Source organism: Hypomesus transpacificus, chromosome 23 (assembly GCF_021917145.1).
Source record: "Hypomesus transpacificus isolate Combined female chromosome 23, fHypTra1, whole genome shotgun sequence".
NCBI lineage: Eukaryota > Metazoa > Chordata > Actinopteri > Osmeriformes > Osmeridae > Hypomesus > Hypomesus transpacificus.
Window position 1 is genome coordinate 15,491,393 of NC_061082.1, and position 14,331 is coordinate 15,505,723.

At 44.1% G+C, this 14,331-nt stretch overlaps 2 protein-coding genes across 4 annotated transcripts; both read right to left on the reverse strand.

The window, feature by feature from the left end:
• Positions 1-303: 303 nt before the first annotated feature.
• Positions 304-6,027, reverse strand: LOC124485327 (cytokine receptor common subunit gamma). Of its 2 annotated transcripts, XR_006958054.1 has the most exons (7): positions 5,458-6,027; positions 5,123-5,268; positions 4,653-4,812; positions 1,883-1,991; positions 1,664-1,742; positions 778-1,406; positions 304-627 (listed from the first exon to the last, which is right to left on the reverse strand). XR_006958054.1 is itself a non-coding variant. In XM_047046864.1 (6 exons), the coding sequence occupies exons 1-6, from the start codon at positions 5,528-5,530 to the stop codon at positions 1,110-1,112; spliced, it is 864 nt and encodes a 287-aa protein (XP_046902820.1). In that variant the 5' UTR covers positions 5,531-6,027; the 3' UTR covers positions 304-1,109. The 2 variants fall into 2 exon arrangements, 1 of the variants encoding a protein (XP_046902820.1); XM_047046864.1 differs by having other exon boundaries at positions 304-1,406.
• Positions 6,028-10,676: 4,649 nt separating this feature from the next.
• On the reverse strand, positions 10,677-14,330 carry slc25a6 (solute carrier family 25 member 6). Of its 2 annotated transcripts, XM_047047187.1 has the most exons (5): positions 14,073-14,330; positions 12,915-13,401; positions 12,656-12,740; positions 12,600-12,623; positions 11,883-12,023 (listed from the first exon to the last, which is right to left on the reverse strand). In XM_047047187.1, exons 1-5 carry the CDS (start codon positions 14,181-14,183, stop codon positions 11,972-11,974), a joined length of 759 nt encoding a protein of 252 aa, XP_046903143.1. In that variant the 5' UTR covers positions 14,184-14,330; the 3' UTR covers positions 11,883-11,971. The 2 variants fall into 2 exon arrangements, with proteins under 2 accessions (XP_046903142.1, XP_046903143.1); XM_047047186.1 differs by having other exon boundaries at positions 10,677-12,023; positions 12,600-12,740.
• Position 14,331: the final 1 nt, after the last annotated feature.

Consider the following 14,331-nt stretch of genomic DNA (forward strand, 5'->3'; position numbering starts at 1 on the left):
TCTCTCATAAAAATCCAAACACAGCAGTGCTATGAGCCACAAGATTAATTCAATAATAAAATAATACATTTTGGGAATATGGAGAGGGGCTTGTTCCCTTTGTTGTAATCACCATAACAGCAGGTACATCAGCATACTGGACCCCCAGGTTGTAGTCTCCCTGTCTTTGTATTCTCCCGACGAGAGAGACGGAGACAGGGAAGTACCCCCGCAACCCCACCCCACCCCCCCCCCCCCAGGTTGGGGTCAGCGCTCAGGTGCAGCGGTCTGTTGCCCCCCTTCCCCCCACCAGCCCCAGCCCCAGGCAGCTCCTCCGGTCTTCAAAGCCCCCCGCTCACTCCATGAAGAGGTTGAGCGAGGAGAGGAGAGAAGACAAGGTGTCAATTCCAAAGAAAAAACTAAGAGACGTTTATTTCCAGACCAGGGGGAAAAAATGCATTTGATGAGGGGATGAACACAGTGGGCATCGGCTATTAACATAATGGAATGTCCACAATATTCTTGCAAAAAACGTTTGACACACACTCTCCTGATCCCACACAGGCCTGTTGTATCCTCACGTCGGAAACTCTGGATTTAGGGGCTGAATCCCGGACCACGGTTTTCCAGAATCCAGGTATCCCTTCCCTGCAGGAATCATGAATGTGAGGAGATGCACTCTCCAATCCAATCATTATGAAGCTGTACTGCATACTCTACAGGCTGTTCTATAAACACTTAGATACTCAATAATTCCACTCATCCATCACGATTTGTCAGGATAACATAAGCACTCACCATGACGTCTTAAAGGTAATTTGTATGTTTATTATGCACAACATGCATATCAATCTTTTAGATAACCCTCGATAATAGCCCACTCCCCTCTCTGGCCCAGGCTGCTGTGGTGGAGGAGGAGGAGGAGGATAGCAGGCTCAAACCAGGCTCTCAAAGTTTGGTCATCAGAGCTATACTCACAGTCATACTGCCCTCCTGTGGTCAAAAGCAATATAACAACCACATTGACATCTACAGAGAAGGTGGTTGTCTTTTTGCGGTATCCAGGAATGTTAAAGCAAAAAGAGAGAGTCAACATTTGGTGGCTAACTCTTATATAATGCTTATTCATGTCAGTCAACCATGTTGAGACTAGCATTATGTTTATCCCAAAGACACAAACTGCAGTAGGCCCCATTGGCTGCCAGGCTAGGGTAGATTTGTAGTCCTGCGTCAGTTGGGCACAATCTCTGTTCAAATACGCTGCACTCTTCATTTCTGTTCCCCTCCTCCTCGTCCTTCTCTTTCTCCGCCTTTTCTCCCTCTTCCTTCTCCTTCTCCTCTTCTTCCTCTTCTGTGTTTTGGATGCTGACGATCTCGACATTGACCGTCTCACAGTCCACGCTAGGCTCAGAAAAACCACCTCGCCACTGTGGAGACATCATCATCGCCACTACCATCATTATCCCCATCATCGTCATCATCATCGCCATCCCCGTTATCACCATTATCATCACCATCGTCGTTATCTTCCTTCTCCCCTTCATTATCATCGCCATCATGATTAAACACATAGCACGTTGATCTAACCATTACACACATGACACAGATCTAGACTGGACTGACCACTGTCCCATGCAAACACAGCCTAGCTGCAACGCTGCATTCATGTTGATGAGGGATTTACCTGTGAAGGATTGATGGTGAGGAGGCTGCCACATGCATGTTTAGGGCTGGGGATGTGAGGCAGGAAGATGACCCTGATCCTGGAGGACAGAAGACAGAGCCCATCACTACCATCTGCTTTTCTACTACTCAGCACCATTTAGGGTGGATTATTGTAATAGCTACAAGAGTGCAGAGAATCTCTCTGCACTGTAATACTGGTGACAGAACACACACTTGCCGTGTCTGAGAGAAGATGCAGACCAACAGAAAACAGAGAGACAGAGGGAGAATGGTGCCAATGTAGGTGCTGGTGGTGATCGGTGACTCGGCCTCCACATCACAGGAAACTGCAGGAATAAACACACTTCTCTCAGCCACATGGAGCATGTACAACAGCACTACATGTAATAAGAGGGAGGGAGAAATAGTGACAGAGAGAGAAAGAGAGAGAGAGAGAGAGAGAGAGAGAGAGAGAGAGAGAGAGAGAGAGAGAGAGAGAGAGAGAGAGAAAGGTGAGAGAGAGAGAGAGAGAGAGAGAGAGAGAGAGAGAGAGAGAGAGAGAGAGAGAGAGAGAGACTTTTTACAAAGCCATTCATTCAAAAATGCAATTATTATTATTATATACAAGGAGCAAATTTAGAACATCTACACTGATAGTCTTGACTACTGTACTCAGTTATGTGGGTTACTTATCTGACATCAAAAACTTGGGAACAAAAACAACAAAGGTTAGGGGCAGACAAACCTGCGCTGTTCTAAAAACTCTTGCAATTCATGTTCAGAAACTACAATGTCCTCAGAAAGAGACAAAATGCATTTAAACAAAACTGTAGATCAAGTTTACATAAAATGTGAGGGGAAGAACTTATTTTTTGCTCATAGACATTCACAAACTAACTTTTTCCCCAAGTTTGAATACTGGTCAATATTAATCTCTCTAATAATGACAGGAATCTGTGTGTGTGTGTGTGTGTGTGTACAAATTAGAATGGGTTTAGTTTCCCAAGCTCATTTTAAGAACTGAGAACTCTGCAAAGTTCATATTTTGCATATGTCCTCTTTATAATCCAACGGAGTGCAGTGTTGCGATTGACGTTGTTTGGATAAGCATTTTGACATCAAATAATGAAAATAAATACTTTCAGTTTGGCCTGCTCTCTTTGCGTACCACCCTCTTCACTCAGATTGTTCAACTGGTCTGGAGCAAGTTTGCTACGAATATCTCGAGAACCGTTTTATAATCCAAAGCAGTGTGTACTGATCCTTTTTATAATCCGTGCAGTACCGTATATGCGATCAACAAACGCATTCGCAATTAAATTAAACTACGGAAAAGAGGGAAATTCAGTTTTGTTGTTTAGAAGCAAATTAGCTTTTACAACAGCTGCTTTCAAAGGGGCTGGCTAGTTAACAGAATGACAATATAGAGTGGATATGCTTTGAGTACAGATCAGTGAATTTAGTTACATAAATGAATGTCCTCTGTTATGGACTGAATGTTTAGATGTTTGTAGTGGTAAGACAATTTAACATAGAACCAATATTATAGATTTTGATCAACTTAACATAAGCAATCTATGACATTGGAAACAGCAGACAAATAAAGGCTACATAATCATTTGCATGAATGTAGGCTACCACAGCATTGGTAATTTGACAAGAATAGATGTGGAGGTTGTACAAGTACTTCAGAGATGACAGAGAATTTCAATTGTGATCTGAGAAATAAAGGTACCAAAACCACAGAGAAGAAATGTCATCCCCTGCTGCATCACGGGCACCGGCATCTATCTATAATTCCAGAAATCGGTGTGTGTCACCGACATCACTGCGGGTGCTGTGCCCTAACTATAATTCCAGGAATCTGTGTGCGTGTGCCACCAATTTAATCACGGGCCCTATACAATAGTAATCATTAATTGTCAAACACCAGTGATTTATCAGAAGCACAAAGTCTAAAAGCAAAGTATTGTTCTTTGCAAAGAACATTGTGTGTCCTCTGAACAAACTCTCTAAACATAAGAGAGTCCGCCTTAGCTCTTAGAACAACTACAATCATTCTATCTGACATGGGCCCTGAAGATTCATCCAAAAATGGCTAAGTACATCTGAAATGGTTCCCCTCTGAAATGGTACCCCCTCATGTTACCCCCCAAAATCACCATGCCAGGCAAATAGATAAACTTTTTAGGGAAGAACACACACACACAAAAACACTCAGTACAAAAATGTGTCCATGAAAGATCTCAAGTACAAATCTAGAAGAACGTCCTCAGCCATGAAACATAAAATGTATATCAGTAAACCGATCAGTATTGTTTAGCCTGTGTTCTGCACCTCTCTTTCTTCAACCGTCTCTGGAGGATGGGATCCCTCACTGAATTGCTCCTCCCAAGGTTTCTTAATTTTTTTTTCCTCTAGTGAGCTTTTCTGGGAGTTTTTCCTTGTCTTCCCTAAGGGTTTAGGATGGTTGAGGGGCAGTTCTATGGGCATTTCCTTTGTGTTCAACATTAATCAGATAGATACAGTAATATGGTGTATCATATGGATTATTCTCCCCTAATTACCCCATGTTAATGTAATAATGATCACAGATTAGTATGTCCCAGTTTTAAATAACCTATAGGTTATTTATTTGTTACTATTTCTGGTCATGACAATGAAGCAACACAGCAACATAAATTGTCAAAGTTGAGAGCAAGAAAAAGAGAGAAAAGGAAAAAAAATGAAGAGAGAGAGAGAGAGAAAGAGAGAGAGAGAAGATGTAGAGAGAAAAGGAAAGAGAAAAGTGGGAGAGAAGATAGAGAGAGACAGAGACAGAGAGAGAGAGAGAGAGAGAGAGAGAGAGGGAGAGGGAGAGGGAGAGGGAGAGGGAGAGGGAGAGGGAGAGGGAGAGGGAGAGGGAGAGGGAGAGGGAGAGGGAGAGGGAGAGGGAGAGGGAGAGGGAGAGAGAGAGAGGGAGAGTGGGAGAGAGAAAGAGGGACTGAAGTCAAGAAGTATTACACCACCTGTGTGGGCCTCTGGTCCCCAGTAGACAGGCGGTGTCCATGCACTCCACTGGTGAGGGGGAGGACAAATATTGATGTGCTTCATTCTAACCCTGAACGTGTAGCTCCTCCTCCGGGATGGAGACTCCAGTAGGAAGAACCTGTTTCGCAGGGTCACCGTCTGGTAACAAAGCAGTAAGCACACACGTGAGAAGACACAAGAACACTCAACTGGTTCTCTCTTTGTCTGAACCCCCATCTCCTCATATCTGCCTTAGAAACAGGCAGTACATTCACAAGGATTTCACATTTGTCAAAAGCTGGAGGAGAAGCCAACCGTGGTCAAGGTGAGTTAAACCACCTTGATCCTGGACAATGGAACCAGAATAGATCTGACATTTTTACATAAAACTTGGATCCCACCTCGGAAGTTTAACAAACAGATTCTCTATGAAGGCCCTCAGTACACCACCCCGTCTCCATGTTCGTACCTGCCAGTCCGTGTGACAGCTTGTGTTGTGCTGGAGTTGGCTTTCATAGCAGCGTGGCTCTCGGTCAGGTCTGGGGTACTGCCAGGACACTTGGAGACCCTTGCTGGAGCCGGAAACATTCAGCCTAATGTTGTCAGGGTTTATGGCTGAAGGGTAGACGTGGGAACAGTGACATACTTTGATGCATCATGAAAACTCACAGCTGGCAGAATCATAGGGAAGAGAGATGAGGATCTTGAACTACACTGTGGCCAGTGCCACCAGTAACCATCATGATATGACATGAATCACTCTGGAGGAGAAACCTGATAGGAACAAGGAAAGGTAACCCTTACCTGGGGGCGTGGTATCACCAGTCTGAGGAAAGCTGCAGACCAGCAGGAGAGACAGGAGCACACTGGCACACATGATGGGCTAACACCCTCTACTTTGCTCCTTTCTCTCGTCTTTTCGTTCTGTCTGGCTTGCTTCTCTTTCTAGTCTTTCTTTGGTTCTTTCCTTTTTTCTTGAATCTGACTGTCTCTCTTTCTCTCTGGCTCTGTCTCTCTTTCTCCCGCTCTTTCTCTCTCTCTTTCCCTCTTACATACACACAAAAATAGGCACAAACCCTGAAGCCTTTGCCCTCAGACACAGGTCTCTTTCTGTCGTTTTCAATAACGTCAGCCTTCTCATGCTCGATTTCTTGACCCCTGGTTCCACAATACAAAGAGACACAAACACTGCATGAGCTATTACAACTCCCTGCTACAGTCTAATCACTGTCTCAGACTACTACTTGAGTCACCTCAAAACCTTCTGGCAAATATGACAGCTCAACACCCAACCCACAGCCACCTCACTGCTATCCTGCCAACCTAGACCGTCCCACTGTCTCTCTGTCTCTCTCTCTCATTCTGTCTGTCTGTTTGTTGGTATGGCTGTCTTTCATATGGTCTGTGTGTGTGTGTGTGTGTGTGTGTGTGTGTGTGTGTTAGATGATCATGTGGTTGGGTCAAAGACGACTGATAGGACCAGGTCTCACAGTGCGTAAGTGAGAAATATCCTCCAATTAACAAGCGCCGATGCTGGAGATTGCTGTGAGACTCAGACTGGTTAAGATAACCCTGCTGTGTTTCTCCTTTATCACACACCGGTGTGTGAGAGAGGATGTTTGCAGGCTGATTCTGTGATTTCTATCTAGAAAAAGAAACTGACAAAGCTCTATTCTTTACTGTGGTCTTGAAAAACAGAAGATTTTGCTCACATAGTGTCACATCATTTCAACTTATCATGCACAAAATAACTCTTTCTAGAAGTTAAGGTGGCTGACAGCATAAAGAGTCTGTTCTCTATCTTTGCCAGGACTATTTAGATGTTCATGAGTTAAGTGGGAGAATGTTCTTTTGAAAAACATACATTGTGTCACAGCAGTGGCTACATTGAACATGCAACCATAGAACTACAACATTTTTCCAGCAGCCCACACAAAAAAATGGTCATTGTCAATGTGAGATTAAATGACAATTGCCTTGGTGGGAGAGGCCCAGGTGGGTGACAGAAGGACAGATGGCTCTGATCTGTAATAGGTCATAAAACTCCACCAATTGCTGCCATAGTGGTATGCAGATGATGGTGAAGGCTGTGTGAATCTGTTCCACTGTAGCGGATGAGACAAAAACCACTATCTGATCTTACTGCAAGAACACCCACTCCCTGCACTCTCTGATACATACGTTTTCAGACTATTGAAATGTTGTGTATCTTATCCGACTACTGACCATCCTTCACTTTCTGGACCATAAGCCATCCTGTCTACTTGTGGACTGCTAATCATGGTCAAGTTCCTTTTTGACAGGGTAACTGTGGGGAACTGTGGTCAAGCTGTGCTAAAGACCTGCCACTGGAGTTCCATCAGTCTGGTTGACGGTACAGACCCCCCCTGCTTTTCCTGGTCAACTGTCTCCCCAAATTCCCCCAATCATGTTCCACTGGTCCCCTGGTCGCCTGGCATTCCTGGTCTTCTGACTCCCCAGACACAACTGGTCCCCGAACTCCCCTGGTTTCCTGACACCGTCTGGGCTGGGGGTCTCGCGGCGAGCAAGAAGGTTGGAGGACAGGTCAGTAGGAACCACAAGTAGGGAGGCAGAGTAGAAATAAAAAATCCAGAGAAGTCTTTGAATGGGGTGGAATTACTCCCATCCTCCACGGCTCCTCTGGGAGGGGTGGGAAGCCTGTGGAGAGAGAGCCAGGTAAGATGGGGCCTGTCAAAAACAAAGCTCCAAACTCACATGATATGTTTAGCTATAAGGGGGAGTGAGAAACGAATCAAAGCTTGGCAGGATCAAAGACGAGCTACAATAAAGTCGAGGCGGTTGCCATGGGACCAGCAGGAGATGCATATCATTTATCAGTTGTTCGCGGGCTGTGTCTGATGTGCGGGGAATTGATTGCTATTGTTTGGAGGAGTCTTGTGGACCTGGAGGAGGAGGAGGGGGGGTCAGTGTCTCACAGCGGGCAGCCAATCTCCGCTCATTAGAGGGAAACAGCAGCGCCGAGTGATCCGGGCCAAAGGACTACTCCAGAGAACCCCCCTCCCTCCCCCATCTGTCCCACCTGCCCCCCCCCCCCTCCACTCATGAGAACAACAACAACAAAACTGCTCTGTCACCTCTGTAAACATCTAATCAACAGAAAAGTGGAGAGGTTAAAGATGTACCTATGTACTTATGTTACTTAGGTCCCTGGATGGTTTGAAGTTGGAAGCAGAGACACTTGGAGAGTAGACAACTGTAATGGGTCCACGTACACGTCAGACAGGAGGGGAGAACTCGTTTTTTGCTCAACAGTATGGGATATGACTGATCATCAAGATACGGCAGACAAGGGCGTCACAACAGCTTCTTATAGGCATCATGGTTTCTGAGATTGTGTTAACCACCAGATAACCACAGTTTCCTCTTACCTGCGAACTTACGCATCCGGAAAAGGCATTAGATAACATGAACTTACAGTTGGTAAATGCCTGTCTCCGGGTATATTGTTAATAAGAACACTTTTGAGGAAAAAAACTACACATTAATGAATAGACAAAATTACTTTAAATTGCAAAATTAACATACAATTAATGTTAATTACAGATTTAAATTTCAGTTGACAGCAATCAGTGTTCCAGACAATGAGCTGAGACTGGGACTCAACTGAAGGACCTATCTGAGGAGATAATAACACAGGTGCACTCCTGCACCCCAAAAAACATATTTGTTTGATTGACATGACAGTGAGCATGTCACTATTGTTTGGTGGAGTGTGTGTGTGTGTGTCTTTCCACTGCTCTCTCACACTGCACCCGTGAGAGATCCCTAAAATAACAACAAAGGGCCTTGGTGGGTCTGATGAAAGGCCTGTCACCACGGAAACAGTCGGAGAGTCCCCTCCCCTTCTGCCGTGCCGCCTGACTGACACCAGAAACATCTTCAGGGAGCAGGAAACAGAGGAAATCTCTCATTATGACCACAAGCTGATTTTTCTATACATGACTGAACTCAAGTAAAAACAAGAACATGAGATTACTATTTCATTTTTTTTTCTTTTTTTACTCTTACACGTAGAAGTCACCAGCTTTGTCCTCTGGCAAATGTAATATCCAGATAATACATTTGAAAACAATATTAAAAGATAGATATTCTCTACAGAGGTGGAAACTCGGTTTCTCTCTTGATTTCATCATTGTTATTGTTGTGTTGTGTGAGGCTGATGTGTTGCTGGCTGCTGAGACTCCTACATCTGTCTGCTGCTTCTCTACTGGACGGCCAGCTCAGTGGTCAGGTTAGGGCCTAACACAGTCACCTGCCTGACCGCTGCTGCTCTCTTCTCACTCCATTGTCCTCCCTCCACCCCCCTAACCATCCTCCTCCTTTTGACTGGCCTGCAAGATAGCAACAGGACTACAAACAGTAGAGAAAACAGAGAGGCCTCCATTGTTATTTCAAACTGGTAGAAGCCCCGAGGATATGTTTTCTTCTGTCTTGAAACAAATCAATGAAACTCTAGCCACTTTGAACAACTGCACATTTGCTCAATTCAAATCTAGGCTGAGGTGCGAGTGTTCATCTGACGTATTCTCTTTGTGGGCTGGAGGACCAGGAGTTGGAGGTCTGATAAACAAAGAAAAAAAACTCTCCCTTTGAAATGAGAACTTATCTGAGAGTTCATGTTTTGTCAAATTTTGATGGAGAACAAATGTACTGAAATGAAATCAATCTTCTGCATTCCTCAAAGTAAAGCACCACTGTATAATATTGTAACAACACAAGATTATCATTTTGACAAACAAGGAAGGACAGATGGCTTTTGCGCCACACTTTTGAAATCATTTAACATTTCACTTTTGCAACAATTTTTTTTTATCCAAAACTGGATGTTTCCTCGTTCATACTGCCCTCAAGTGGTTATAATATATACACTGTAATCACATCAAATAGATAAACTATACTTAGATTAATACCCATTTCCATAGCAGTGATATTCTAAGTACTATAAGTGTAACTTTGTATTTGATCATTTCAGATGAGCAACAGCTAGAATATTAGTTAGTTAAAGCAAGTCAAAGCTAGTTAAAGCTAGTCTTAGTAGCTAGTTATTAGCTAGTCAAACAGCTAGTAATCCAGGGTGTTGGTTGAAATGTGGATAACTTCTGAATGAAATAAAACACCAACGACAGATAATATTTGGGTTTACTCTCACATAGCTTGACCACGGTGTTCATAAACTCCTTCACCTTTTCCATCATATATCAGCATATGGAAGTTGTTTCAAATCTCTTGCTATCTAAAGTACGGGCGGCAAATTGTTTTAAATCAGTCATTTTAATATCAAAGCACTTAACACTAGTCTGCTGATTGCTTGCAGGTGGATATCTGCGCGGCTTGTCAAGGCTCCATCTGAAGAAAATGACTGTGAGCTTATCCAACATGTACAGTACAGAGAGCGCTCTGGAGGCCGTATCACATTACACAAGATTACTTTGGAGTTGCAGCAATTTTCCTAAATTACACTGGCCTTTGGTCTCAGGCTCAGTTGATTGACTGGAGTGGTTTTTATTACAAAGGCTGGCAGAGCCCTGTCTATTGGTGGTGTAAACAAACAGAGTTTTTGGACGGGCTGAGGGCAGCAGAGAGCAGTCCCAGGGTCTATGCATAAGGATTATCAGTGATCGCTGATTGTACAGTATCAGTATAATTGTTATTCACTGATGTACTTCTCCAGTCCAGATCATTCTCTTTCCAACATCATTAACGAGGCCTCTCTGAAAACAGATAGTTTTCACACGTGCGTATGACTATTCTCCCTTGTAGAGCACTGCATTGATGGTATGTTCCTATGATCAAATCTAACACATGTTTGCCGTCTACAGTGAGTGGGGAGTGATTTGCTACTGTTTGTTCTATTAATCAATGGTAATTTTAGATGAACCTTTTCTAGTCATTTCATGACCATGACACAACTTAATTACTCAATTCACAACAAAAAGATGAACCGTTCATGGAAGAAAAGCTCAGAACCGAAATGTCATGATGAGGTATTGAGTTTTATTGAAACAATACAGTCATTCAAACTACTCAGTCAGTGTGCGACCACAACAAATATAGTATGGCCATTCAATGTGTACAGACTGTATCCATACGACAACAAAGCTCATGTGCTACACACAGTGCAATGTTTGACCTAGCAGCCACCCTCCCTCTGCCTCTCCCATTACTGAGCCCTCGGTGTGGGCTGTCAGGACCGCCTCCATGCCACACAGGCCCCGGTCTCCGCCTGACAGGAAAATAGTCACGGACAACATGACTACCCTTATTACCCTGCTAGGAAAACACTTAAAAGGGGATCCAAAAGAAGAAAAAAATTGGAATAAACTTTCAATGTCTCAAGGAATATGAGTGAAAGCGCAATTTATTCTGACAACAGATATTCTCAGATTCCCTTCAGCTGTTGGGTTTCGCTGATTTTTTCTCCTCATGAAATCGTGTCTGTTAAGAATTAGGGAGTCTTGTCAAATACCTCGGACAAAGTGACACAACCATCTGCATTTAACACTTCTCTAATCTTGAATTTCACAACATAAAACATAATTCTTTGAACTCTTATTCATTGCCAGATAAGTGCTGTGGCTGAGCCTCAAAGGTTTATTCTTCTCTGTGCTGCTTCAAAGGCGTCTGGGGAGGGCTGAGTGAAGTGTGGTCTGGTGACGCCCTCTAGAGGTGTGTTTCTGACACAACAGGGCATTACATAGATGACACTGAACCGCAGAGCAGATACTTGAGAACATTCAAGGAATATAATATTTCAATCAGAAGGTGGGCCATGGCTAAGCAATACAATAACAAAAGAAGAAATACTTTGTTCACATTTTAACCGGGAAAGCTCATCAGAGTCAGAGCAAAGGTAAAATATATATAGATGAGCTACTCTGTATAACTATTCTGTGCAAACAAACACAATCAATCGAAGGAAACAATCGAACACACACAGCAAAATAAAGTATATATATATATATAAGCTATGTTTTAAATGAATAGTAAACTGGTGGACCATGAGAGGGATGTTGTGCTCTCTATGTATTACTTACATAATAACCTCCCATATACTGCTCGGTAACCCAGGGCACAGGGTCAGGGTTAAGTTATTTATTTTAATAAGGTGGAAGAGCTACTCTAAGAAATGGCCTGGTCCTTGGGCAGGGAGAGGTGGAAGGGAAGTCGAATTTAAACATATTTCTTGAACTCGTCATAGAGCACCAGCACGAATGCTCCGCCCATGCCTCGCAGCACGTTGGACAGGGCACCCTTGAAGAAAGCCTTGCCACCCTCGTCACGGGCGATCTTCTTCCAGCAATCCAGGGTGCCAGTGTACATAATATCCGCTGCAAAGCGAAACACACACATTTCAGACATGTGTATGTTATTTCATTCAAGGTGAATCCCTATGGACTCGAGTGTGGGTTACAATACTACTAATATTCTAGCCCAGGGCCAGTACCCATGGGCAGTGCCCATGCTTAATTCCATACAGTCCATGACACCACTGTTGTGTAAGTCATATAAAGTTGCAGTAAACTAATTTGACATGTAGCCAACCCTAGGCTAGGAACTGTGTCTATTACAGTCCTAGGATGAATATCTGATGATTTGATTAACCATGAGCCTTTGCATTGTTGTCAGGTTAACCAACCTACCAAAAACCAAAAGTGTATTCACATACATGTAGGTTATCATTATGTACACTTGAAATTTTAATTGATAGTCATGTTTATGTAATAACTTGTTATTTTTATAATTTGCATACTTTGGGCTTTTTAGGGGAAATAATCCACCATTACCTTTTGTGTAACACAAAGGGTTGTATTTCTGTATGTGATTGTAAATACCATGAAATCAGAAACGTCCACTCTGAGATGCTTGTTATATCTGCGCCTTGACATATTCTACCGACTCCTCACCTCCTTTGCGTCCTGACTGCATCATCATACGCCGCCTCACTGTGTCAAACGGATAGGACACCACCCCTGCCACCGCTGTAACCGACTGGGCGATCATCCAGCTCACTAATATGTGGGTGTTCTTGGGATCAGGAAGCATACCTTCACACCAGCCAATCAAAAACAGGTTATAGCAACATGCCGGCCAGTCACATGAGATGTATGTTTACTTTCTATGTATCGCACAGCAGTAGTCTACTTTATAAAAGGAAAGGATAAACATATGAAACTGTCTGACATCTGCCAGTACAATTTGAGCTTTAACCTCAGGTCTACCTTTCGCGGTGTCATATACGCCAAAGTAGGCTGCCCTGTAGATGATGATGCCCTGCACAGACACTCCGAAGCCCTGGTAAAGCCCCTTAACGCCATCAGACTTGGAGATCCTTTTCAGGCAGTCTGCAAGCCCATTGAACTCGCGGGTGGCGCCAGCCTTGCCTACGTCAGCTGCCAACCGGGTACGGGCAAAATCCAACGGGTAGACGAAGCAGAGGGAGGTGGCACCAGCGGCACCCCCGGATGCCAGGTTACCGGCGAAATAGCGCCAGAACTGAGTGTGCTTGTCAACTCCGCCCAGAAATACCTGCTTGTACTTGTCCTTGAACGCAAAGTTGAGGGCCTGGGTAGGGAAGTAGCGGATGACGTTGGCCATGTTGCCTCTCCAGAAGGACGCAAAGCCTTGCTCCTTGGGAATGCGAACGAGGCAGTCTGCAATGCCCTTGTACTGCATATCCGCAGTGATCTGTTTGCTGGCATGTTGGACCTGGCCATGGGGGAAGGGCGAACCAGAAGGTCAAGTTTCAGATGGCAGCTTTGTCAAACATAGTTGATCAGAAAATGGAGAACAAAGCTGAAATGTACACAACATTTCGTTCTTTTTCAAATAAATTATTCAGCAGTCTGATGAATAGTGTGCAATTGTCATATGTCTAGTGTAGCCAACATAATTCGTGCTTTCCCCTTGTTAGGACCTGAGATTAACTGCAGAGGTGACTGCAGCAGTCGCTGTGCGATACAGAGGCTCAGGCTGCCTGGGTAGCTGGGCTAGGAATGGCTAGCCACAAATAGGACGATTTACTGACTTGAAGCAAAAACAAGTGCGCCACGAGGTACAACCCCTTTTACAAGAGTTACCAGCACTAGGTACTGTAAAAGTACAGATACAATGGAACCTGCAGTGGCACAAATTATCACTGCTGGTACACCGATGTGGATGGAAAGGCGGCCTTGAGTGCAGTGATAAGCATTTGTTAAATATGGCTCCAGCATACTACAGCCAGCGCAATAAACAGAATTACACGACGTTTTATTGGTTGCCAGCGATCATATTAAGCAATAATGTAACACGACGTAGGAACAAATACTAACGTTTAATGACAAGACAACTATTGCTTGACTGATGTCATTCGCTCAAGAGGCGGCCCTGTCCTTTACCTGCAGGAGCAGCTTCACTCGCTCTATTGGTGCCACTGCCGTTTTGGAGATGGCAGCAGCTACTCCTCCGGCCAAAAAGTCCTTTGCAAAAGAAATGGCTGCGTCTGCCATGGTAAATTTTTCCTTGGTGTCAATTCAGGGGATGGGGGACAAAAATGAAGCTGCGAGAAGTGATGCGCGCGTGCAGGGGTTTAGCTCTGGGTACCGAAAGATCAGCATCCGCAACTGTACAAAATGGGAGGATGCACAAGGTATCGCG